Raw genomic sequence first — 27,995 nt, forward strand, 5'->3', positions numbered from 1 at the left:
GCTGTCCTCCCAAACCCTCCTCTTATCTGCTGCAATTTGACCCAGAGTCTGTCTCCTCCTTTTACTCCTTGATCCCGAAGCCTCCACGGGTTGATTTTCTTCTTCACTTTCAGCCATGAAATCATCCTCCTCTTCGATTTTTGATTGAGAAGGAGGAGCACGGTGCGCGGTCTGTTTTATTCTCGGCATTGTAGGTTGAAAAAGTCTAGGGTTTTATTTTTTGTATTTTCGGATTTTTGGCTAGGGCTTTTTAGGGTTTTGATTTTTTTGGGGGAAAAATGAGAATGTAGGGTAGAATATGGGTGGGGGTTGGATATATAAGTGGAAAATAGAAACAAAATTAGGGATTTATGTGGGAAAATAAGAAAATTTCGGATTTAAAGAGGGAAAATTTGGGTTTACTTTGTTTTTGCTTGGAAACCCAAAATTTGGTGGAAGAAACTTGTGTATTGTTGAAGGAGATGGAAGATTGGGAAGTTTTCTGTGGAAAAATGGAAGATTTAGTGGGTGCTTGAAGGTTTGGGTTAGGGTTTTTAGGAGATTAATGGGAGAAAGGGAAAAAAAAAAAGGGTCGGCTGTTGGAAGATGAAGTTGATTTTGGGTTTGAACTGCCTCTGGACCGACTGTCTGATCTGCCACTGATAACCATTCGGCATCAATGTAAAGGGTTTTAGTCCATCGATGCCGATCTGCTTAATGGCCTGGTGAGATGGGCTGTTCGGCAGCGATGTCACTTCATTTTTCCCATCGATGCCGGTCCTGTTAACCGTTTGCTTAGACCCCTCGGCATCGATGTAAAGGGCTGAATCCCATCGATGCCGATACGCTTAACTCAAAAAGTTTTGCTTCAATTCAATTTGGTCCCCGGATCTTCCAATAATTCCCTCAACACCTCCAAAACACCTCTTAGTAATGAACACTCATCCCCAACATCCCTCCAAACAACCGGTCGCCTAGGTTAAAGCAAAGAACGGGAAGAAGATAGGATGCAAAATAGGATTAGGTGACACATATATGGTATAATCATGCAAAGAATGCCTTGTATCCTTTCCTAAGTGCGCATTGGATTCCAAAATGATTGAAAATCGACATTCAAACACAATTATAGATGGACATGCGATTATTCACCTACACTACAAGTACGTTTATTGAAAGATGGGGATATGGGCCAAAACTTGCTCAACACTTAAACCATTCAATTTTCAACTAAGCATGCAAATTAAGAAGCACAAAATTCGTAGGATTGTTACGAATTCTTGCTAACTAACAATGATTGAGCATGCAACAAGTCATTAACAAAACTAAAAATTATGACAAAAGGAAGAAATTGCAAGTAAAAAGCTTTTATTTATTTTTTGAAATTTTCAATTTTCTCATGTTTTTTGGTTTTTTTCAATTTCTATTGTTCTTGAAATTTTCAAATTTTCTCAAAAATCAAACAAATAGCACTCAAAAATCAAATAAATAGCACATAGCTAACCCCTCCCCCCAACTTAAAGCGATGATATGTCCTCATAGCATTAGGAACAAGAGCGAAGAAAGGAAGAGTGCGCGAATTTACCGTCCAAGGGGAATGTCAACCCCTATATACCTCTACCAAGTTGGAGGATTTTATGTCATTGTTTCGCTCCAGCCAGATTAGATGCTTCCAGGGTTTACTCCTTCGGTTCTACCAACTCGGAACCACAGCTAGTCACAAAGGGCCATATCCAAAGCTTTATCGGACTAACAACCGCGGCGCTTAGCTGCACCCATGCTTAGGGCTCCTGAACGCCTCACTCACTCCGGCTTTAGACCCAATCCACCAAGGCTGGTGTGGTAGCAAATAAATCCTGCAGAAGACTTAAGAGAACGACCTTCCACAAAACAAATGACATTAGAACCACCGGTCCGTATTATCCGGCTTCCAAACAAAACAAAAACTAAAAGACAAAACATAAAAACAATGCAAAGAGCAAATGAAAACATGCAAAACATAATGAAATGCACCACCCGATCATCACGCAATCACACGAGTCTTACTTTTTTTCCCATTCCCTACCGGTGGGGTAAGAAATGGGTGGCTATACTAGACCGTTGAACATGTGTTATGCTAGCGCATGTAATAAAATCTATCGCTTGACCTCGCCAAACAATGAAGTCCAGCGTCCCCTAGGATCAAAACAAAGTAAGATGCAATATAACCTAGCATGCACTCTAGGCAATATCAAACCTCGCTCACAGACCTAAGTTGCCTCCGATTAGAGGCAATCGCAGAGAGCATGGATCATTAACGATAAACTATTACCAAGAAGAACTAATGAAAGCCCTTTTTACACTAACACATTGATGAAATCTTTTGCATGTGAGGTATCTCCAAGACTTTATTCAATGCAAACACAGAACAAAACAAACAAAACACAACAAAACAAAACATGCATAACTAAACGAAAAGAGAACAAAGCAAGAAAGAAAGAAAGAACAAATATGCAGATTATATACAAATTTAATATCAAAACTCGGAGCGTCAAAGTCACAGCTAGACTCCGCCAAACAATGAAGTCTAGCGTCCCCTAAGATCGTAACCAGGCAAGCAACAAGATAGAGCCAAGTGCGTAAGCACGGGAATATCAAGGCCAAACCTAAGGATCTATACCCCCCCCGATGGGGCTAATCTGGGAGACGTGAGTGGTTTACTGTGAATTACTCCTATCAGAAAAGCTAATTAAAGCCCTATGTCACTGATATTAAATGATTTGCCCTTCGAACCGGAGCTGGGCACACGATCCTTCTTTTAGTAGCGGCGTGCGAAGCTACATATACCCAAGTCAATGGAGGGTACCCCCTACCCGGGGGCCAGGTTCGACAAACAGTTAAGTTCAGCCGTTACGCTTTCGCTCCCCGTGCAATTTTAAGTATCAAACTAATCAACCGTGTAAACTGGATCAATTAACTCCTCATCCGGTTCTCCAAACTCAAAAGTTCCAAGAAATGGTTTAAGCTTTTGGCCATTAACTATGAAAGATTTACCATTTAACGGATTCACAACATCAACAGCACCATGAGGATAAACATGTTCGACAACATAAGGGCCAGCCCAACGGGAACGTAATTTACCGGGAAACAAATGAAGCTTAGAGTTGTATAGGAGTACCCTTTGTCCAACCTCAAACTCTTTCCGGTGAATTCGCTTGTCGTGGAAGGCCTTGACTTTTGCTTTGTAAATGGCGGTGTTGTCATAAGCATCTCTCCGAATTTCTTCAAGTTCGTTGAGTTGGAGCTTTCTGTGTGCTCCGGCGGCCGGTAAACGATAATTTAGATTCTTGATTGCCCAATATGCTTTGTGCTTGAGCTCTACCGGAAGATGGCATGCTTTTCCAAAAACCAAACGATACGGCGAAGCTCTCAAGATGGTCTTGTATGCTGTACGATAAGCCCAAAGTGCATCGGTCAAACGAAGACTCTAATCTTTCCGGTTTGGATTCACCGTCTTCTCCAAAATGTGCTTGATTTCCCTATTTGCCAACTCAGCTTGTCCATTTGTCTGAGGATGATAAGCAGTGGAGACCTTGTGAGTGATTCCATACTTCTTCATTAATGCCCCAAAAACACGATTGCAAAAATGAGTTCCTTGGTCGCTTATGATTGCTCTTGGCATCCCAAAACGTGAAAGAATGTTGTCCTTGAGAAACTCCACCACTACCTTGGCATCATTGGTCCTTGTTGCGATGGCTTCTACCCATTTTAAAACATAGTCAACCGCCAATAAGATGTATAGGTTGCCAAAAGAAACGGGGAAAGGTCCCATGAAGTCTATGCCCCAGCAGTCAAAGATCTCAACCACCATAATGTTAGTCAATGGCATTTCGTCCCTCCGAGACACACTCCCAAGCTTTTGACAACGTTTGCAAGCTACACAGAAGTGATGAGCATCCTTATGCAAGGTTGGCCAATAAAATCCACATTGTAGCACTTTGGCAGAAGTCTTCTTAGAAGAGAAATGGTCTCCACAAGCTTCTGAGTGACAAAACTCAAGAATTCTTCGTTGATCTGAATCTTGGACACAACGGCACACAATTTGATCTTGGCAATACTTGAAAAGATAAGGGTCATCATAAGAGAACATTCATACTTCATGAAGGAACCGACAACGTTCTTGAGGGGACCAATGTGGCGGTAAGAGTCCCGTAGCCAAATAATTCACTATATCTGCAAACCATGGGGCACTCGAAACAGCAAACAATTGATCATCCGGAAACGTGTCCACAATAGGTAAACTTGGAGTAGGGTCCTTGAACTGTAATCTTGATAAATGATCGGCTACCACATTCTCGACACCCTTTTTGTCCTTGATAGTCAAATTGAACTCTTGGAGAAGTAAAATCCATCGTATCAAACGAGCTTTGGCATCTTGCTTGGTAAGTAGGTACTTAAGAGCGGAATGGTCCGTATACACAACAATAGGGGTGCCTCCAATAAGATAAGACCGGAATTTATCAAGGGCAAACACTACCGCAAGTAGCTCTTTCTCCGTGGTAGTGTAATTTACTTGAGCATCGTTCAAAGTCTTGCTTGCATAATGGATAACATACGGATGCTTGTCCTTCCTTTGCCCCAAAACGGCTCCTACAGCATAGTCACTTGCATCACACATAAGCTCGAACGGAAGGCTCCAATCTGGTGGTTGCACAATAGGAGGAGTGGTGAGATTAGCCTTCAACTTAACAAAAGCTTGCTCACGCGCGGGGGTCCATTCAAACGGAACATCTTTCACAAGAAGGTGGCACAGGGGTCGAGAGATAACACTAAAATCTTTGATGAACCGACGATAGAATCCGGCATGCCCGAGAAATGAACGGATATCCTTCACGCATTTTGGAGTCGGGAGATTGGAAATAAGATCGATCTTGGCCTTATCCACCGCGATACCATCCGACGATATAATATGCCCCAAGACAATCCCTTGAGTGACCATGAAGTGACACTTTTCCCAATTCAGAACCAAATTTTTCTCTTCACACCTTGTTAAAACTTTCTCCAAGTTGGCCAAGCATGAATCGAATGAATCGCCAAAAACAGAGAAATCATCCATAAAAATCTCTACTATCTTCTCAACCATATCACTAAAAATCCCCATCATGCATCGTGAAAAAGTCCCCGGAGCATTGCACAAACCGAAAGGCATACGACGAAAAGCAAACGTTCCGAAAGGGCAAGTGAATGTCGTTTTCTCTTGATCCTCTAGAGCAACTTCAATTTGATTGTAACCGGAATAACCGTCTAAGAAACAATAGAATGCATGGCCGGCTATCCTTTCCAAGATCTGATCAATAAATGGTAAGGGAAAGTGATCCTTTCTGGTACTTGCATTGAGCTTACGATAATCAATACAAACTCTCCATCCAGTCTGAACACGAGTAGGCACGAGCTCATTCTCCTCATTTCTCACAACTGTAACTCCGGATTTCTTTGGTACAACTTGAATCGGGCTCACCCATTTACTATCGGCGATAGGATAGATGATTCCAACATCCAAGTGCTTCAAAACTTCAGCACGAACTACATCCTTCATAATCGGGTTCAAACGACATTGAGGTTGGCGAGATGGCTTGACATTATCCTCCAAAGCAATATGGTGAGAACAAAGAGTAGCATCGATCCCTTTGATATCAGCAATTGTCCATCCTATAGCCTTCATGTGCCTCCTTAGTGAATTAATCAACTTCATCTCTTGGAGATTCCCAAGAGAAGAGGAAATAACCACAGGATAGGTCTCATTGTCTCCAAGAAAAACGTACTTCAAAGTATCAGGTAAGGGCTTCAACTCCAATTTCGGTGACTCAACACTAGATGGGAGAACCTTCTTCTCAATTGGTGGTAGCTCCTCAAACTCTTCAAACTTTGGAGTCCAAGAATTTACAGCGCAAGCTTCATCTTCCTCACCCAACAATGAACACAAATAACTCAGTTTAGAAGACTTGAGAAATTCGACCTCTTTGGCTGTAAGAGCAACTTCCAAAGGATCACTGAAAAGTAACTCATCCACGTGTTCTTCTACAAGAGTATCGATAAGGCTCACTTCATTCACGTACTCGTCATCTCCCATTTGACTACCCACATTAAAAACATTGACCTCCATCTTTATATTACCGAAGGTCATATTGAGAAGTCCATTTCGACAATTGATAACTGCATCCGCCGTGGCTGAGAAGGGTCTTCCCAGAATAACCGGAGTAGAAGCACCAGAAGAGTCGGTCGGATTGGTATCGAGAATCACAAAATCCACCGGATAAACAAATTGGTCAACTTGCACTAGAACATCTTCTACTACTCCCCGCGGTGTACGAACACTTTGATCGGCTAACTGAAGAGTGACACGAGTAAGTTTCATCTCTCCCAAACCAAGCTCTTGATAAACAGAGTACGGAAGTAGATTAACGCTTGCACCAAGATCGAGCAAAGCTTGTTCGATACGCTTGCCTCCAATTGTAACAGCGATAGTAGGGCGCCCTGGATCCTTGTACTTAGGCGCGATATTCGTTTGAATGATAGAACTCACTTGCTCAGTAAGGAATATCTTCTTTTGAACATTAAGTTTGCGCTTCCGAGTACACAAATCCTTAAGAAACTTGACATATGAGGGAATCTGCTTAATTGCATCCATAAGAGGAATGTTGATCTTCACTTGATTGAATAACTCATGCAACTCCGCATTCAAATTTGGTTTCGCCAAAGCCCTCAAACGGTTGGGAAATGGTGCCGATGTTGGAATCACTTGAGGTTCCGGTACACTTTCCTTGCTCTTGCCTTTATCCTTTCCTTCTTCTTCAAGATTCTCCTTACTTGCTTCCTTGGGAGATTTCCCAAGAATTGGAATTGAACGTTCGATAGGATGAGGCAAATAAGATGGTTCCGGAGGCATCACCGCTTGATTGTCAACTGTCTTGCCACTTCGAAGAGAAATAATAGCCTTTGCTTGCTCGAGGAAAGTCACCGAAGAGCTAGCAAAGTGAAGACCTTGAGAAGTCGGATTAGAATTCGGTTGCGGATTAGGTTGAGGTTGAGTAGGAAACTTCCCTTTCTTTTGTTGTAACAAACCCACCGTAGTTGTCAACTTGCCCAACTGATTTCTGATATCATTCATCATCTGAGTTTGTTGCTCATTGATAGCAGTTTGACCTTGCAAGAGAGCACTAAATTGATCTTTCCAAGAACGCTTTGGTGGTTGTTGGTGGAACTGAGCAGGTTGTTGTTAAAATTGGTTTGCATGTGGGAACGGAGTAGAAGGAACAAAACCAGGCGGACCTTGAGTTTGAGGGAAACAGAAAGCATTCTGAGGTTGCTTCCAAGGTAATTGAGGAGCTTGCGGTGAAGCTTGAGAAGAACCCCCTTCATTAGATTGATTCCAACGGAAAGCTGGGTGTTGCCTTGTCCCCGGATTATAAGATTGAGAATAAGGGTCAAAGCATTGCACGGCTTGTACTTCTTCTGGAGCAATCCCATTAATCACGTTCTTAAGAGCAGGAATATTGGGGCACGCTTCGGTAGAATGGCCCACAATCTCACAAATAACACAAACTTCCTCCATTTGACGCACTACTTTCACTTCTTAAGATTGAGCACTCTTTAATTCCAACTTGTCGAGTTTTCGGGCTATTTCTTCCAATCGGGTTTCAAAAGCTGTGTGCTCCGCGATAGAAAATTTCCCTGAACCTGTAGGACCTTGATTAAACATTGCTCTATCTCCTGGATCTACAAACTGCCAAGACTGGGTCTTCTCAGCTAGTGACTCATAGTAATCCCAAGCATCCTCCGGTGTCTTTCCCATAAAATCACCTCCACCCATAGTATCCAGAAGCTATTTACTCTCTTGAGAACACCCTGTGTAGAAATAGTTAACTCTGAGATACAACGGAAGGTTGTGATGAGGAACCGACATAAGCAAATCTTTGTAGCGCTCCCAATACTTGTGGTAAGTCTCTCCATCCCTTTGCTTGAAACATTGAATTTGATCGGTAAGTAACTTCGTCCTGCTAGCTGGAAAGAACTTAGTGGTGAAAGCATCCTGAACTTCTCCCCAGTTGCGCAAAGATTGTGGCTTCAACGAGTTGAACCATTGTTTTGCCTTGTCTTTGAGAGTGAATGGGAACAACTTCAGGCGAGCTTGATCAAGCTGCCCTGGAACTGTAACAAAAGAGTGTAGAATATTCGTGAACTCCCGAATATGCAAATAAGGATCCTCCAGTTCTCGCCCCCGAAACTCTGGAATTATTCGAAGATACTCAGCTTTGAATTCAAATGTATTCCCAGCGGTCGGAGTCGGAATAACGATAGGAGATACTTGAGGAGCCCGTTCTGGATTCAAATAATCACGTAGAGTACGAACTGGAACTTCTTCGGCCATTGGGCTTTTGCGATTGCGATTTAATTTGCGAGGCGGAGAGTGGGCAGGATACGCCCTGGCAATGCTACGGATTCTTGGCGATGAAGAAGAACGATGAAGCCGATTTGAAATTGGGCTTCGGTAAACACGCATACACAAAACAAATACTAACTAACAACAAACTACCAGACAGAAGGGGCCATCCCGCCACCTCAACTCAGCAAACAGAATATGCGATGGGTTATGCCACCACCTCGGCTAAGCAATGCAATCAAATTTAAGCTAACTAACTAAATTAATTACGCTAAACTAACTAAGAAACAAATTCGATATTTAGCCTGGCTTCGTTACACCTCAAGTTTAGATGAACTAGATTAGAGGTATCCATCAAACTAAATACGAATTACTAACACATAAACTACTAAACTACTACTACTAGACGAAAGCGGGATACTTACAGTGGTTTGTCGAACCTCCAAGAAAGCCATAATAAGAAGTCCCCGGCAACGGAGCCAAAAATGCTTCGTTCTCCAAGATAATGTGGAATAATACCCCAAGCGTAGGGCTTAACAGGTTGGTTGAAGCATAATAAACCAGAAATCCGGGATCGTACCCAAGGGAATAATTATATGGCTTGGTCGAATTTGTAGATGCAAGTAAGGGCTTTCGGCTTTTAGACAGCCAACTTTGTTTTAGTTTAAACGGTGGAAATAAGAGTCTAAATTAAAAACGAATTAACTAGAGAAAAGATAGGCTAGGTCTAGGAATTATTAACACTCAAGACTCGAGCTAAATCACACTCTTCACCCAATTACACAATTTAAGATACTTGATTAAAGTTCTCAAATCGGAAGATAAAATGATTTGAGAACCAAGCTAGCTCTAAAATTTATTTAGCAAATACCTCGAGCGACAGAGCTCCAAGCATCATGTGTGGTGGGTAGCCGATGCTCCCACCTACACATGATCAAAGAGGTTAACACCTCGGTGATTTGACAAACAAATCCGAACCCCACATCAATTCTCAATTCAAAGATTAAAGCTTTATTGAGTGCAAAATGCAATTTTCGCCCGAGCCATGAGGTGCTAATCACCCCATGACCTAACCTTGGAAAACTACTCACCCATATCTAGAGAGATAAGAGCAAGCAAAAATCTACTTAACATTAAAAAGCAACACTAGAAGAAAATTAGAGATTAAGATAGATTGGGAGTAAAGAAACAACTTTAATAAAGACAATAATAACAAAACTAAACTAATTAAGACAGAAAATTAAAAGATAAGTGTTGAAAAAATGAAGAAGAACAAGAACAATTTGAATTGCAATGAAATCTAATCTAAATCTAGAAAATTGTACTATTGAATCTATCTACTTGTTTTTACAAAACAATAACATAAGCTTTTATATCCTGAAGATCCGCGCCTGGAATATTCCCAAGATGCTTAGAAAATCCGCTCTTAAGTTTCTCGGCATCGATGGCAACGACCTTAGAGTATTCTACTATGGGGCTCGGCATCGATGTAACACAATACATCCCATTGATGCCGAGGTGGTTAAGGGGCTGGACCACTAAGGGGCTCGGCATCGATGGACCTTAGAACTTGACATCGATGCCAACTGCATTAACCCAGAATTCTGCCTTGGCTGCCTGCCTCTTGCTCGGGCAAATCTAGTTCTGCTCTAGCAAATCAACTTCTGCCTTGGCCATTCAGCTTCTGCCTTGGCCAATTCTGGTTCTGCTCGGGCAATAACATGCCTTATGCCTCGAAAACTCCCCTGTTTGGCGATTTACCTATAAAACAGAACTAGAACACTCTACAAGCAAACAACGTTAACAATAACTAATTAGTAATTAAATTAAACTAAAACTAAACACTAGCGCACCCTACATTACATTCTCGGGTGCTTATCAGAAGTATAAGTAGATTCTCCGTAGATAAGGTTATCTATCACTTAAAATGTTTTAAAATGCATGATAGTTAATAACTTATTTTCGCTAATGGAAGTATGAACATGTTGGAATAATCGACTTTTACTCTAATGAACATGTGTTGTTTTGAATTTCCCACAAAGAAAGAAAGAACAATTTTCAAAAGATAAGACTTTATCGTTGATAGAAGTATTCGTATTTTGATCTTTAGATAGTTATGAGCATGTGTTATGAATTGTTTGCATTATTTGTCTTGTTGTAAAGCATAAGTGATTTTCACTCCAAAGGCATCCGTACATGTAGGGTTATGTTTTAAGTTGTGATTTGAGAATGATTAGTAATATAGAGTTGGATGATCTTGCTAGGTTAGTTTCAATATTACAATGAATGATTTATGATTTCATATGTGAAAAGTCCGTACATGTAGGAGTCGTTGCATGAAGACGTGACACGAAAATCGAAAAAGTTAGAAACATGACACCTAGGGTGTGATTAATGAAAAGGCGTGTTTTGGAAAGGTGAAATGTTTTGGAAACCGCAATGTGGCAGGACATGGTAGCCCATTGTGTGGTGTGTGTTTTGTGTGCCAATGGGAACCCGGCGCGGCGGAACCATTGTGAGGATACTCGGGAGACCGGCGCGGCAGAACCAAAGTTGGGTGAGTAGCTTGGTTATCCGTGGAGAGGAGCCAATGCAAATTTTGTGTGCCAATGTGAACCCGGCGCGGCAGAACCATTGTGAGGATACTCGGGAGATCGACGCGGCGGAACCGAGGTTGGGTGTGTTAAAAATAATTTTTGAAATGTGATATGGTTATGAAATGTGGAAAATAGTGACACGGTCTACGAGGAGTCGCGTAGGAGAAACTCGAAAAATAATGGATACCAACGTTAGTTTGGATAATGAATGAGGATGTGTTATTGTTAACCATTTTGTCAAATATGTATGAACTATGTGGAAATTATTAAATTTATGATCGATTGTTCGTAAGTTAAAGGTTAGTGGGTATGGGTTGTTCTATTGAGCTTTTGTAGCTCAGGGTATTACCTTTGGTGATCCTGACATATTATATTAGTGGCGACACCTGTATAATGTGTCGATCTTATAGACGAACAGGGTGAACTCTATACCTTGGAAGTCTTTGGAGCCAAGGAGCTAACCAGGATGGAGGAAGAGGCGGAACAGTAGATAAGAACCCTAGTTCCCTCCCTTATTTGAATAAAAGCACTTTTGTTAAGGGTTATGATGTAATATTGAGCCAGACTCTATTTAATTTCAATGAAATTATCCTTTTAACGTTCCCAAAATTCGGGGCGTTACAATCGTCGAGCCACTTCCAAACAAATTCGTGGGCTGGACACTAGCTAAACAGTGGCTCAAGCCAACTAAAATAAGCACTTAGGGTGTGTTCCACCTAACTAAAATAAGTATTTATTTTTTGAATTAAAGATGATGTATTGTGAGAGAATGACATGTCTCATTAAAAATGCTTAAAAAATAAGAACCTTAGTGAAACATGACCTAATCCGACCTCTAGCTTATTTTTGAGGAAGCACAAACATATTGCATTTATCTATCTATCAATCAATATCTTATGCAAATGTGTTTAAGCCCCACAAGCTTCCAAACTCCCGCTCCTAATTTCTTAGATTTTTTATTTTCTTTTAATTTTTTAAATTGGGAGAGAGAATGAGAAGGAGTGGGAGGGAGGACGTGGGTGAGAGAGAGAGAGAGAGAGAGAGAGAGAGAACGTGTGTGTGAGAGAGAGTGAGATTTTAGGAGAATAGCTTTCAAACCCCATTCGTAATTTATTTTCTTTTTCATTTTTAAAATTGAGAGAGAGAGAGAGAGAGAGAGAGAGAGATATTTTAGGAAAATATGGGTGATCAATACTTTTTTTATTTGCTTTGTTTATCTTATATGTTTTATAATTGCACATTAGTAATTTTTATTTTTTTGCCATTCGTTAAATGTAATCTTTTTTTTTTATGTCATTCGTTAAACCGAATCTATTCTATCCTAGAAAATTTGGAGAGAGAGATGGGTGTTTACGAAAATCGAACCTTACCCATGTGTATGAGAGTATAAATGAAATCCACAAAACAAGAGAGAGGAGGTACCGTCACCTCCGGCTTATTTATGCAGGAGTACCTTTATTATTTTTCTTGCATACTAAAAATATCTACTCCAACTCTTTAACAAGATTAAGGGTATTGTCAATACCAAAACTATTTTTATTTGTGCTAAAATTATAATGCATATAATCTTTGTACCATGTGCAGGGTACAAAGACTCTTATGCACTTGAATTTTGATACAAACAAAAACAATTTAGCCATTATCATTTTCCTAAGATTAATATCAACTTGTTATCCATGAGAGTTAAACCCATAAACATCACAATATTTAAGTACAATTACACAGCTGTCCGACCAACTACTCTAATATGTGTTTAATGAGGATTAATAAGTTAGCTCCCGTATTATGGGGAGAGGGTATTTGGAGGTAACAATTCACAAGAGGGCTTTGTGGATGATACAAATATGAAAGGATTTCCTTGCACAAATCGAGGATATATATGCAACCCTTTTTCTCATCCTGCAACAAATGTTCCCCCATAAATTCTTGATCCAAACACGGCACCACAAAGTCAGTAATCCATGACAATCCGATACTAATTGTTTAATGATTCTCACACATATATTTTTGTAATTAGGTTAAACAAAAATTAACATATACGCAACCAAATATAATTAATTTATACAGTTGTACAATCGATAGTTCCATTTTTACGAAGGCATGCAAAGCTACCGAGGGCAAATCTGTCACAAAAGTAATCTCAAGCATTGTACCATCGATAGTTCCATTTATACGAGGGCATGCAAAGATACCGAGGGCAAACCCGTCACAAAAGTAATCTGAAGCTGCTAATGGGATAATAAGCCGCTTATTCCTTATACTGCATATACCTTCCATCTTCTCTCGATTCCATCTAGTTAAAAAGGTAGCCTGAAACAAAGTTGTAAACACACAGAAATAAACAAATCATTCCAGATGAAAAGCAAAGCTTACCAAAGTAAATCTGCGCCGAAGTTCTAAATACTCATCGATATATATCAAAAATTCTGGACGTACCGAGATTACCTAATATTAGCCCATAATATGATCATATTACCGATACTATATGGAGATCGATGATCCCAAGTCCTTGCCTAAAAAGGTGGTGATCGAGAACGGGTGCACAATGAGTAATATTGCTTATAAGCATTTCGATCTTAAGCTACTTTAGAATGAAACAAGGGCAAAACCATCAAATTACCCATCTATTAGAATCGTCGAAATATGTTTGTTTGGTGTCATTTATTTACATTTTACTAGTACATCTTTTCCATAGTATTTACCAAAAAATAATAGTATGTTTTTTTATAGTAAAACAAAAAAAAAAGTAAGAAAAAACTTATCATTAGTGTCTATAATCATTTTCGTCTGAAAATAGTTTTAAGATATGGATGCATGTCGCTGACTAAAAACAAGATACGGATATGTCTTCTTGACAAACTTTCATAAAATGTTTGGATAAATGGGCATGAGAAAATTAACAAGTGTTTATCCTTAATGAGATCGCATTCATTTTTTTGCCCATATTTATTTATTTATTTTTCTGGATAAGTACTGCAAGAAAATGTATAATTATTGATCAGTACTCCCGGTGTATACTCTCTCTCCTCACATAACATGTGGGACATATATATGGGTTTTGCATGGGCCTCACATGTTATGCGAGGTGAGAAAGTATACATCGGAAGTATTGAATAATTTTTCCAAGAATATTTGTTGTTACCGTAACATGCTTACAATTAACACTTTGGTTTTAATTATGTCATGTTATTTTCTTTTTGGGTCTTGGCGGCATATGATCGTCGGAGTGAGGGGTGTCTCCATGCTTCGTAGCAATGCCATGGGCTTAGGGTCCCTAACCTTGTAATTTATTTTCAAAGATGAATAAATTAAAATTCTTTTTTGCTTGTTAAAAAACAAAAACATGCTTATAATTAATAGCTCAATTAATTACCCTAGTTTTAAAGAAGTGTCGGAGCAATCATCCTCAGGAGGCGGAGCACCACTGCAGCTGCAGACATTAGTGACCGACTCCGACGACTGCCCTTCTTCTGGATTATTAACCAAATTGTCCGAATCTGTGGCAGCAACCGCTGCGAGAGGCCATTTTCCTTCAGAAATCCTCACCACCTGCACTCGAAAAAATAGTGTTAATCATTTCGGTCATGGCGTAAGCGGGGGCGGACTAAGGGGTGCAAACAGGGGTTTGGGTCATCCCCGCACACCTCCCAATTATCGCAATATTTTTACTACATTTTAGGTTCTGTTTGTAAAAATTATGGAGATAGTATCCGTAAAATTGTGTTGTTATTATACGATGATGATATTTTGTTGTTGATTTACGAATACAAGTGATTCGGTTCCTCCGCATCAAAAAATTCTGTGTCCGCCGCTGGGCGTGAGTATGAAAAGGAAAAATTGCAGGAAAAAGTCAACTACGTACTTTTTGCTTCAGCATCCGATTCTCTTCAACCAACTGATCACCCTGCATTTTTTCAGGTGGAAGTTCAGGCAAATGCGATCGTAAAATGCCTTAGAAATCTTGGATAAGTGTTTAAAAACATCCACAACAAGCTCAATGTATGGGTTTTGTTTTTTCTCTCTCAATTTTTCAGCAAAACAAATTAAAACTTATTTGGTCTCCGATTTTCAAAACCCGCTTGCTGAAAATTATTAATGAACTCTGAGACTGGCCTCGTTCCGTTAATTTTTTTTAAGTACTTATTTTCCGCTTTACGAGATAGGTCATTCTCTCACAAAGTTACATTAATACATCATTTTTAATTCAAAAAATAAGTACTTATTTTCCTTAGCGGAACGGAGCTCAGTTTCAAAAAAACATTGAAAAAATGCATGTATTATTTCTTGGAAACCCATTTTTCATCAAAGATAAATAAAACACTAAGATTATGCGTGTATTATTCATTATTTACAATAGTATTATGCAAGAATAGTCCACAAAACTGATGAGAAAATTAATGACTCAAAAGATCTCTTGAATATAAATAAAGATCAATACTACCGAACTAGAAAAGGCTTGTAAAGTATATATTTTCTGACCTTCCTTTTGAGAGTAGCAATTTCACTCATGATTCGGTCACCCTGAAATCATTATCGATACCTCATGTTAGTATAAACCCTAGCTAGAATCAACAAAAGTCAAGAAGGAAATTTCACAAAATAAATCTACAAGCGCGTGGTTTAGCGGGTGTGAATTTTTAATAGTGCCGGTACTATAACGGGGTGTAGCGATGTCAAAGGACCCAAAAATCGTCACACGGCAACCGATACGAAAGCTACATAGCGACCACTTTAAAATCCTTGATATACAGTCCCACTGGAGCTTGCAAGAGAGGTTAATCTGTTCTTGGAAAGTGGAAAGACAAAAAGCACGAGCAAAAGACCTTTGTTTGAAGCACACGGCTTAGACCGGCTTCAAGCATTTTCTCCAAGTTCTGCAATTCACTTATGTTTAGACCTTGAAGATCTTCACCCCTCATCTGCCTGTTTGAAAACAGAATCAATGTCAGTGCTAGGATCAAATTCCAGAGAGTATTATGAAAAAAATTCTTTCTAATATTTAACCGTTTCGATCGATAAGTACCTCAGTTGATAGGTCTTGTCTGAAACTTCCTTGCTCAATCTGGCAAGATTGCTGTTCTCTAGCTACAATGAATGATATCATCGGAACCCATATCATATATAGGCGGCTACTGATTATCATCATGGATAATTTCATCTCAAAATATAGCTATGAAAGAGAAGCACGAGCGTTTACATGCTTGGCAACTATAGAAAGAATAACGGCCCAGGCACTATCTCGGAGAAGGGCTCGGTGAAAATAAGCATTTATGCAAGTTGAAGCAAATATCAATAACCTCGAGATTTCACAACCCTCCCTTGCTTTACCAACACAACAAACCCTCTTCTGCTATCCACAAAAATGCTCATAATACACACTTGCACGTACCCACACATTCACTGCGGAACAGTAAAGCGTATTTGCATTTAGCTCCCTTGTTTTTTTGGACAAACGCAACACACTCTTGTCTGTTAACCGCAAAAATTAACGCTAATGTGAACGTGAGTGTGTATGTGCAAATGTATGTTCGTAGACTGATTGTTGTCGCCCACATTTTAGTACCAAAAGATAAACCCGAGCATAAAGATGCAAACACAGCTAGCATCAGTTAAATGGGCAAACCGCATGCATCATTAAGTAAAGGGAGGTGCGCGGCACTCTCTCTCTATCTTTGGTGGTGGTGGAGGCGGCTGCATGCTCATATGTACAATGTGGGCATCTATTAGGGTGAGAGAATCCGATCGAGACAAACAAATGGAGGCTGTATTGGTTATTTTGGGATTTTCCATATGAGTTTACAGGTTTGGTACTTTGGGCCATTGTAACCCTGGGCTCATTCAATCTTCATTGAATGTAATTTTTTTTCCTTTTTTCCTCGTACATTTCTTATGGTACCTCAATCTCTATGGTCCGTATTTGGTCCTGCCTCGATGTACCATTTGTCGAATTTCTTATAAAATTTTGTTGTCTAAAAAAAAACAAATGGAGGCTGTATTGTGCATGTCCAATCTTAGGCAAATGCAACTTTGGTTCATGAACAAAGGGATAGACACGGAGGCAACCTAGCTAGGATGGAAGTTCTAGAAGGCAACCTAGGGTTCCTGAAGATGTTGATGATCATATTTTATTTTGAACAGCCGATGTTGATGATCATGGTCAATAGCGTGCTTACTCCTGTTGCTTGGCATAACAATCACTAAATACCAACCAAGATGTCTTTGGCCCAACGGCATCGGGGTATACTTAGGTGCCAGGAGAAAAGAGATCAAGAGTTCAAATTCTCTTCCAAGATCCTAATCTAACTATTCTAACAAAACCGACTTTCGATGATAAAATATAAATACAATCACTAAATACAAAAACAAGCATAACTAATGAAAATACAAGTACCTGCAGTCCAAGGGAAGGCTGATCCATCTTTTCAATGTTATTTGAATGCAGACTGTACTTCCCAAGAACATTACTCATGCTTCAGGCCACATCATGAAAAAATGACACCAAATTAAGTCAATTACTTTGCAAAATCAAGCATAAATCATCATAGATTTTGTTTTGTATTAGACTAATGCTACGAACACTACAATTTACATAACAATATGCAAAACATGTGTATATGGCATTTCCTAAGGGAGAATTGAAAGAAATCAATTACTCAAATATTGACAATGAAATAGTGCCACGTACCTTAGCATGTTGTGTAAATTATTGTGTTTTTAGACTTTCTCGTTGTCTAATTAATGCCCTACTAAGGCATGCCAAACAAGTATTTCTTCTTCTTTTTTGTCCAAAAAGGCAATAGAAAGCAAGAATGTGCGCACACCCCATTCAGGGTTCGTATGCGGTATGATATCCTTGAATCGCCTTGGTTTTGTCGCATTTACGTGAAAGTCTTTTAACATGTGTATAAAAAAGTAAACATGTGGTTTCCATAGAAAGAAATTTGCAAGATCAAGACAAAAACTCATAACACCAAAGCTGATGTTATGATTTAGTACTGTACAAAAATTGTGAATTCATGAAGTTTGTTGTTATGACTTCATGATGATCAAATGTTATCGATGATTTTCAGTACAATTTTAAGTGGTGCATATCGTATATACCCAACTATGGAGTGTATATTACCAAGCAAGTGCAAAATTGTACACCCTAGAAACATGCACATACAACACAAAGTCTTTTTTCTTATTCTTTCCTTATGTATCCATATCAAGTTTTTAATAAAATATCTTTTTGCCGATAAAATATAAAATAAAAAAGCAAGGCGGTCACCTCGGCCCCCCAAAATCTTACCGGAAATTAGGCCCCCAACTAGAAAAAGTTACTATTTATGGAATTAATTCGGTCTTCGTAGTACAGGATCAATAGTTGGTTTACTGGCGAAAACAGACCTTTTGGAAGAATTTGGAAACCGATAGGAGGGTGCTTATCTTGACGGATTATAACTAAATTTCAAAATTATAAGGATAGCATATAGTGCATATATTTTAACTAATTACATAATATCATGTTGCGGTTGATTTTATTACTATAGTTATTAGTATAAAATACATAGGACCCCATTTTACGAACTCGCTTTGGGCCCCAAAGCACTCCCCTCATCACTAGCTATGAATGCCATATAGCTAAAGAAATCCATTGATTCCAAATGCCACAATGCGGATAATACCGAACATCTTTTTGCCAAAATGTACATGTTTTTAACAGGAATGAATTCCAATCCCGTGGCAAATTGAGTCCTCTTGCCAATCCACTAAGGGGAGTCTGTTTTAAGTAAGGTTTTAAATAGCAACGTGAGTATCGAATGATATGTAGCGGGAATCAGATGTTAGGATCCTGAATTTTTAAAAACCATTTTTGGTGCCAAAGTACCTGGAGAGGCCATGACAATCAAGTAGTGGCCGTCACGGCTATGAAGGAGATGAAAAATTGGTTACAAAGCAATATGTAGTAGGAATCGACCAATACAAGCAATACGTAGCATGAATCGATTACAAAGCAATACGTAGCAAGAATCGGCCGACAGCACCGATATCGGCCGCTTTTAGCATAATAGGGATAAGGCCCAAATGTCACATGAAGCTCGATTTACTGACTCGTCGATTCTTTAATTGGGTTATATAAGCAAATATCTTGCTTTAAATTAAAATGGGATTATTTGTTATTTAACTTGGGGGAGCTTATGGCAATAAAAATTAAGAATTTGCGTTGGCAATATTCTTTCATTAATTGTGCAATCATTCTGAAAAATTTCCCCACCACCAAAAAAAAGAACGAAAGAAAACTATTTGCATGCTAATTTCCTGATTGCATTAATCGCCTACAAAGTTGGGAAGCTTCTCATGTGGGTTCCTATTGCAAAAGCTAAAATACTAAAAAGAGAGACCACAGAATATATCGCCATAAGCCACTGCCACAAGTCCAAAATGATATTCTTCCAAGTTTCAATCCTCTCCATAGTTGGAAACTCTGTGAGGTACCTACCTATAATCCAGAATATCATACAGCCATGTTGACTTTGGAGTAATGTTTAATGGTTTATGGTTTGAGGAGTTAGTTTAGGGAGGTGTCTCCGTGAGTGTTGTTTTGAGTATTAGGTGTCTGTTTGGGCATTTGAGTCTTAGGTGTCTCTTTGGGATGGTGGTGTTCTGTCATCGTTGGCTTCTTGCCAACTTTGAATTGTTATTTTCTCTCTTTGGATCCTTGCAGCAAATGATTGTTGGAGTGCATAACCACCTCTTCGTGGGTTGCTTTTTGTCTGACTTGATGCCGTGTGCTTAGGGCCCTTTTAATCTTCGTAATTTGTTTTCAAGAATTAATGAAATTCTTTTTGCCGTTCAAAAAAAAAATCAAGATCATTAATCACAATGAGGGAAGTTGTACAATACCCACTTCTATTTGGGTGCGGCATGCACTTTTTAAAAAAAAATACAAAAGTACATAAAAACACCCCATCAACTATCACTTTTTCCCACGAAGACTCCCTCACATTTAAAATCACTCATACAAACCCCGTCAACTATTCTCCGTTACCCAAGTGACACCCTTCAGCCTCAAAACCGTTTGTGATGAACCCCGTCATCCATAAGTCGGACAAAAATACCATTGTTGCGTTACATACACCCCCTCTAACCCCTTCAATTTCTCCCTACTACAAACAGCCTTCAATCAAAACTCAAAACAAGCAAACAGATCTAAAACTTTGGTTCATATATATATAGGGGCTGGTTCCACCCACACAATTTTGGACACTCCATCTCAATCATTAAAATCAATAGTTGGATTAAAACTTAAAAGGACTGTACTCTCCTCCCCCTCTCAGTTACATGTAATCTCTCCCTTTCCATTTAAGCTATTCTCTCTCTATACCCTCACCGACTAACCACTGGTTTCGTCCCACTCCAGCGACCTTTTCTTTCTCCTCCAATACATTCTCTCTCTCTCTCTCTCTAAAGAACCCAAACAAGTTATAAAAAAAGATATGGAAAAAGCAACACATCAGCCGCCATGGCCGCCGCCGGCTGCCACCACCATTCTCCTACACTTCTTTTCTCCCACACTTTTCTCCTTTCCCTCTTCTTCCATTCTCATTCTTCTCAGCAAAAGAATCACCACAGCACTTGCCGCCGTCGCGCCATGGTTTTCGCGCTATTTTTGGTGGAATCTGATCTTTTATGGATGAAATAAGTGAAGATGCAATTTTAGGGTTATATACATAAGGTTCTCTTTAAAATGATTGATGTAAGGAAAAAAGGAATTGTATAAAACGAGAAAAAACGATTAGAACAGTGACTGATAGAATAAGGGTATAATATAAATGTTAGGGGGTCTCCGTGGAACAAATCAATAGTTGAGAGGGTGTTTATGTACTTTTACTTTATAAAAAAAGGGTATCTTAGTCATTTCCTCCATCCCGTTAACGGAGTTAGCATTTTTTTCGTTTCCAGTAGTTGAGGGGGTCTGTATGAGCGATTTTAAATGTGATGGGGTCTCCATAGAAAAAAGTGATAGTTGATGGGGTGTTTATGTACTTTCGCCTGAAAAAAAAAACCTTCAATTTGTAATTTTTTGCATAAATAATCTCAAATTTCTAACATTTTCTTAAAAGTTAACATCAAGGCCAAGGTTGATCGTATGAAACGATGTGTAAATGTTATAAATTTTGATACAAATTTTGAGTGATTCAAGGATGTCTCAACGAGTGGTCACGTATACATATATAAGGAGTACTAGGGGTCCATTATCGTACTTCTATATATGGTGTGATATGTATGGATCACATCAATCCGCGATGAATCATGAAAAATGGAAGAAAACTAAGAGGCAAATTAGTGAAATTTCGCTATAGGGTGAACTTATACACCTATACTCAAGCGTGGACCACAAAATAAACCTCATCAGACACTTCAATGAAATGGAATTAAACTAATAGAAGTCTTGCAACAAAAAACTAAAATATACCAATCAAAAGGTCTGCTACAGCAAATAAACAAAATTAAAGGACACTTCTGGAAATGACTATTTATAATAAGAAAGGCCATTGGTAGTAACAAAGAGAATCCAAAAGCTAGGGTTTAGGAATCTGTACCCTTTTTTTTTTTTTTTTTACTTTCAAAATAGTCTAGGTTATATGGACATGTACATGTACATATATAGAAAGGTAGCGTCAGACCCGAGATTTATTGTTTTTCTTTTGTTCGATCAAGAAGACTTCTAGATCTCTCTCTCTCTCTCTCTCTCTCTAAACAAGCAAATCCCAACAAAATAAAGCATATACTATCAATTTATGGAAATTGCTCATTCCCAAAATAAAAGAGCTTAACAACACAGTAAAAAAAAAGGTGTTGGGTTTCTCAATTGTGATTTGGATTCCACCTGACAAATGTTTTTTTTAACAGTAATAAAAAAATATTAATCTTTGAATAAATAAAGATTAAAAGGACCGGAGGCACAAAGCATCACAATAAGAAGCATATATCCCCACCAACAAAGTTGACACCCGCATACCCTGACAATCATATGCCGTCGAAGGCCAAAAAAAAGAGGGAGATTTAGTGATAAGTCCATTATAAGAAACTTGTAGAGTCCCTAGTCCACTTGCTTACTAAGTCCACCTCCACCCCCCTCCACCATCACAACCCCTCCCGCCACATCACCACTGAAAAGTTCACCAGAAAGTTTGCGGGAGTGTCTAAACCACTAAAACCCTATGAAACTAAGTGCCTAAGCTACTAAAATCCTAAGAAAGTGCCTAAACTACTAAAATCTTATGAAAGCGACCATTAAAACCTTATGAAACTAAGTGCACCCAACAATCCAATGAAAGTGCCTAAACCACTAAAACCGTACCCTATGAAACTAAGTGCATCCTAGAACCATATGAAAGGGCCTAAATTTTTTGGCGAACTTTCCGGCACCAGTCAACTTCCCGGCAATGATGTGGCGGGAGTGTATAAGTATTTTAAATTAAAATGGAGTGAACTGGGCCTACTATAAAATATTAAAAATGGACTAGAAACTTTATTAACTTAGGAAGCGAACTAGAGACTCTTCAAATTTTTTATAGGGGATTTTTTTTTAAGTTTGCAAGAGGCAAACCAAAAAAATAAGAGAGAACCCTTAAACAATAGCCCTCATAAACACCAACAAAGAACTTCCCCCAAAAACCTAAACTAGGTACTACAGTAATGGCGGTGTAAATCTTAGAATTTGTATTTCTTGTATATATTAGAAGCCGATTTAATATGTCTTCTCTTTAATCGATTGAAGCTGGTGTGAACCGTGTATGTACTCAATTACGTATACGGGGGAGAATCATGTAAATGAGTTGGTTCGGTCGAATCCGAAACAAATTAACAAGTCCGTTTTTGGTTCGGGTTAATTGGTTACCTTGAGCTAGCAAACTCGAAAAGCTTTCCGGTGGCGGAGAAGATGATGAGAGCAACCTCAGCATCGCAAAGAACTGCTAGTTCTTCTGCTTTCTTGAGCAGCCCTCTTCTCCTTTTCGAAAATGTCACTTGCCTTGCCGTTATGTTGTCGATTTTCTTGATCTTGATCTTCTCTCTCGCCATTCTTCGAATCCTATCACACACAAAAATCAGAAAAGTGAAAAGCTTTCATATTTTCCAAAATCCCTTTCTAGCGTTTTTTTTTTAATCGGCAATAAGAGATATTATTGAGCTCGATAAAGGGTACAACGAGAAAAGACCTAGCATAAACACAACGCTCGTGAAATTCCCTTTTCTAGCTGCAGATATACAAGACGGAAAAGCCGATAAATCCCAAAAAAACACATTAATGTTCAGTAAATAGAATATTCGGTTCGGATGACGCGCGACGGTTGACATTATAATTTAAGTAATATTGCATCATCGATCTTCATTAGGTTTTTTCCAGGAAATGATACATACGGCAAAATCCGAATATTGCCGCGGTGAATTATTATTATTTTTTTGGTGACACTAACAAAACGATGATTTGATGCACAAATATGATTATATAATTGGCCTGTATAATATATCTGTCACATACCCAATAATGGAACATAATTATGAACCAATAGTACAACTATAAAATAATTTTCTAACAGTAACGCCCTTTTTTGTACTCCTCTTGTACAGTATATCAGAAGTTTCCTTGTTCATTTTGGATCTTTAAAATCACAGGTCATGATTTTCAATAAATTTTCTCCATCTATCTCTCTTCGCTCATCACTCTGAAAAACATTCCTGAAAATCCAAACCAAACAGAGTTGAGCGCGTGAAATATCTTCTCATTTCCAATTTTATGGCAGAAAAATGCATCGAAAAACATTAGTATACAAAAGATTTGATGGGTAATTTTCAGATAAATATAGCAGTAAATCATTAGTTATACAGAACTACACAGCATGAAAGAAGTGAAAAACGATTAAAATAAAAGAGAAAAAAAAGAGGGTGGGTTTTGTTTAAATTTACCGAAGCAGAAACCCTAGAGAACAAAACCCAGTTTAGATCTGGATGAAGAAACCCTCAAACCCACAAATTTTTGCCAAAAGATGTGAGAACTGAAACAGATAAAAAGATTTGGTTGGGACTCACTATTCACCTTCTTCGAGTGAAACTACGGATTCAGCTGGAGGCGCTTTCCTGTACACCAGTGAAAGAAGAAGAAGAAGAAGAGCGCTAGAGAGAGAAGAACCCGATTTTTAGAGTGAGAGAGAGACAGACGGTAGATGGATCGATCTAGGCAAGATTTGTAGGAGCAGTTCCAGAAAGGAAAGTGGACTTTACCTGATGAGATTTCAACATTTTCCCACAAAAAGTTGGGAAGAGAAGATACAGATACTAGCTAGCTAGTACCAGTACTTCTCAAGGATGGATTTGTATGTTTGCTCCCCACACACTTGGTTAGGATTCGATTCTAAGAGCATCTCTATTTCTTACTCAATTTTTTATTTAAAGTTGAATAAAAATTTGGGTAAAAACTTGATTTGGTGTGAACCAAATTCAATGGGCAAATGCAAATCTAAGCATAAATTTGAGTAAAAGTTTCATTAATGACATAATTGTAAATTTAAAGGGGGGAAAATAACCTTCAAAATTTGAGCAAGGATATAATTCAAATCAAATTTGGTGAGAAAACTCAAATTTAGTATGAGTTTAAGTAATGAGTGAAGTAGTGTTTTGGGTGATTTTTACCCAAATTTGAGTTTGAATTCAAATTTGAGTAAGAAATAGAAATGTTTTAAGAGTCAGCCTATAAGAAAGTAGTATTAATTTATTGTAAATTTTTAATTAATGTGGATAACTTACTTTTAACCGAATAAAAAAAATACTAATTATAGTGCAATAAGTTGATCTCGACACGCCTGACCGCTATTAAAAAAAAGGTACTACCCTATATCTATAAATGGTGGAGTGGGATGGGGTGGGTAGAAGAGGACCGTTTGATGAGAATAAAGGCTGGAGCTGAGGGTGTAATATACTATATATAGTTTACCTAAAAATAAAGCATGTAGTATATAAATAGAAACTACTAGTACCTGTACTGTGAATTGAATATTGGGTTTCTTTTTGTGGACGATGCTTTTTCCGTACAGATATATATGTGCGTGATGTCAGTTCATTATTGCCCTACCGAACTAGTTGTAGTACTAGGATCAAAAAAAAAAAAACTAGTTGTAGTTCTAGTAATTACTATACTACGTACTTGGTCCCTTTTTGATAACCAATAAGAATGAAAGAAGGCGACCAGCGTAGCAACTCTTTCTAAGCGTGACTATAAGGGTTTTCTACCTACCAATGAAATGTACCATTTAAGCCATAGCTACCGTCCGGAGGGACAGACCGTCACCACAGCACCATTTTAGTATACAACTGGTTAAAACACCCTCACATTTGGTTCGCAAACAAGGTTCACGTACTTGCCGAGACTCGAACTCCCGCCTGCCTTAAGGGAGGTAATGAGGCTTACCAAATGGGCTACCACCTCGGTGGTACGTACTTGGTCCCTTTATCTGGCTTAAATTCGCGCAATATAGTTGACTCACTTACCAGATTAATTTACTATTTTTTTTTACGAACAAGATCATTTCAATTACATAAGAGGAGTGATTCCTTTGGCACTCCCGTTTGAGAGTGTGGTTATCGATATCGGGAGTGCCAAAATCACTCCTCTTGTATAACTGCATTAGGTTAAAATCATTTCAATGTACAAATCTAATACATTGGAAAGCAAAAACTTTATAATATAATAAGTATATATTTAAAAAAAAAGTATATATATGTTCATTAAATTGGCCCCACTCAGATCAAAAACTAATTAACAAGAAGAAGATGATGAAGATGACCATGAGCTAGAAGATCAAATCATGACAAAGGGAAGGATAGGAATGAAAACGAAAAAGATATAAATGAAGAAGTGACAACCATTGATGAATTAGCAGAAACACAAAAGGACAAAGTGGAGGAGATGGCTAATTCAATTGGCTTTCAAGTTGAAGGATCGTAGATGGCCACAACTCAGCAAAGCAATTCGATCTTGGAAGATGGAGAAATTGCTGCAAAGGATTCAATTCCAATCTTAGATGGCACAATGGTTCATGGCTCATCAATGGAGGTACATGGTGAAATTTAAAAATGAATTTTGGAATCTTTCGGAATGGATTTTTTAAATGAGAAAAAGAAGAAGGGTATTCATTTACCTGTTGACCTTGACCTAAAGATGAGTTAAGAAATCTAAGAAAGGAAAATGGAAGTAGAAGTTAATTGAAGAAGTGTTTGGCGTTCCAAAGTCCAGGAAGAAGGAAGCAAAGTTGTGTTCTGTTTAGATCAGCAGTAGCAGCAGATGCATTATCATCTGAAGGAATTAGTAATAGAAACTGTTGATGCCGAAATCTGAACGGTCAATCCGAGCTTCGCCTTATTATTGGCTCCTGCAAGAAGTTCAATGACTGGAGGTGATTCCAGCCGTGAACCCACCGATGATTAAGTTAATAGATGTTTAGAGAAACTATTCACTCAGCCGTTAAGGGGTAGGAACTGAGAGCGTACCTTTCTTGTGCTCCGTCTGCCATTTATATACTACTCTGCACGATCTCCGCTACGGTTGGGAATCATGGCGTAGACTGGAAATAGTTACTCTGGCCACGGCTCCCGAAACTCAGGGGAGTTAGGCACATCCATGGTCGTGGCTTATTGTTGGCCAATCTCCGTGGAAGACCAGGGAGCATTGGCCAGTTCGTGGGATCGTGGGACGACGCTCATTCAACGTGGCCGACCCGACCTATCTCAAGCGTGCTGACTGCCCGTAGTAGGACACGTGTAGAGCATCCGTCGCCCGGCGCAAGTGGTACAAAAATACCCTTATCAATAGCCCCCACGCCCAAGCCGAACGATGCCCACTAGGAGAGGGGAGTTCAAACACCTGTCGCCGCGCGGGTAACAAGGCCACTTAATGTTCACACACGTGCCAGCCGCCAGAACATCATTTCCTGCCCTCGATCCGGGCGCTGAAGTGACCCGTCCGTTGATCTAGCGAAAATGAATCCGACGACGGAGATTATTATTCGCGATAATTCGATCCAGACCGTCCAACCAGCCCCACGTCAAACGGCTGCGATGGTCCACAGTTCCTCGTTCATCGCACCTGCTAAGGTATAAGAAGAGGAGAACCGCCTGCTGTCGTTGCTACTTCAAAATTGGCTCACTTATTTTGCCTCTCTTGTTCGCACTTTACTTACACTGGATCATTCGAGGCCACCTACACCAGGAGTCAACGTTCCATTGGCGTCCCTTCCTCCATTTTCATCAGAGATCCCCCTTCCCCTGGCAGCGTTTCCTTCGATCTCCCAGGGCCGTTCATTTAGGGAGGTCTTCTGTGCATACAGGTTGTGGTTTGGCTTGAGCGGCTTCGCCAAATGCCAAGAGCCCTTTCCTCCTTTACACGAGTACACCGGTCAGCAGCATTTTCTTGAAGGCTCCTTAAATTTTTTCAATCTTCTGCAGTACGTGGTTCTAACACCTTTTTGGAGAAATTCTTTCGGGACCCTCTCTCAACCAATTGACCTCGAAACCACCTCATCGAGCGAAGAGATGACAGACCAAGAGGCCAAGAATGAGCAAGTCGTTGATGTTGACGAAGTCATCCGCACCCTAACCTTCAAAGCAAAAGGGATAAGTGGGCTGATATATGAAGCGGACCTGCCGCTTCTGAGGGCAGCGTACCAGATTCAGAAGATCGTGGTTCTCCGAGCGCCAAGTGCTTAAGATAGGGCGTGTTCATTTTCGAAGAACGAGGTATGCCTGTATGAAGAAGCTTTCCACGCCGGCCTGAGACTTCCTTTCCAAAGGATAGTTCGCGATCTCCTTTTTCGACTTCAATTAGCTCTGGGTCAACTGATGCCGAACGCCTGGAAAATTTTCTACGGGGCCCTAATAGTATTTGAGGAGATAGGAGAGCTGAGCCGACCGATGATGGTTAATGACTTCCTTTGTTGTTACTCGGTGAAGATGTCTGAGCCGGG

At 39.3% G+C, this 27,995-nt stretch overlaps 2 protein-coding genes across 9 annotated transcripts; both read right to left on the reverse strand.

The window, feature by feature from the left end:
- Positions 1 to 4,105: 4,105 nt before the first annotated feature.
- LOC131328383 (uncharacterized) lies at positions 4,106 to 6,901 on the reverse strand. The gene is made up of 4 exons (XM_058361331.1): positions 6,755 to 6,901; positions 6,130 to 6,502; positions 5,257 to 6,033; positions 4,106 to 4,746 (listed from the first exon to the last, which is right to left on the reverse strand). The coding sequence occupies exons 1-4, from the start codon at positions 6,899 to 6,901 to the stop codon at positions 4,106 to 4,108; spliced, it is 1,938 nt and encodes a 645-aa protein (XP_058217314.1).
- Positions 6,902 to 12,946: 6,045 nt separating this feature from the next.
- LOC131331373 (MADS-box protein JOINTLESS-like) lies at positions 12,947 to 24,329 on the reverse strand. 8 transcript variants are annotated; one of them, XR_009201372.1, is made up of 10 exons: positions 24,077 to 24,316; positions 22,880 to 23,071; positions 17,384 to 17,462; positions 16,016 to 16,077; positions 15,816 to 15,915; positions 15,472 to 15,513; positions 14,855 to 14,896; positions 14,366 to 14,541; positions 13,196 to 13,302; positions 12,947 to 13,115 (listed from the first exon to the last, which is right to left on the reverse strand). XR_009201372.1 is itself a non-coding variant. In XM_058365285.1 (10 exons), the coding sequence occupies exons 3-10, from the start codon at positions 23,059 to 23,061 to the stop codon at positions 13,290 to 13,292; spliced, it is 696 nt and encodes a 231-aa protein (XP_058221268.1). In that variant the 5' UTR covers position 23,062; positions 24,077 to 24,117; positions 24,262 to 24,329; the 3' UTR covers positions 12,947 to 13,289. The 8 variants fall into 8 exon arrangements, 7 of the variants coding, with proteins under 7 accessions (XP_058221268.1, XP_058221265.1, XP_058221266.1 ...); XM_058365285.1 differs by having other exon boundaries at positions 12,947 to 13,302; positions 22,880 to 23,062; positions 24,077 to 24,117; positions 24,262 to 24,329; XM_058365282.1 differs by having other exon boundaries at positions 12,947 to 13,302; positions 24,077 to 24,117; positions 24,262 to 24,316.
- Between the last annotated feature and the right edge of the window lie 3,666 nt (positions 24,330 to 27,995).

This window comes from Rhododendron vialii, chromosome 6a (genome assembly GCF_030253575.1).
Source record: "Rhododendron vialii isolate Sample 1 chromosome 6a, ASM3025357v1".
Classification (NCBI taxonomy): domain Eukaryota; kingdom Viridiplantae; phylum Streptophyta; class Magnoliopsida; order Ericales; family Ericaceae; genus Rhododendron; species Rhododendron vialii.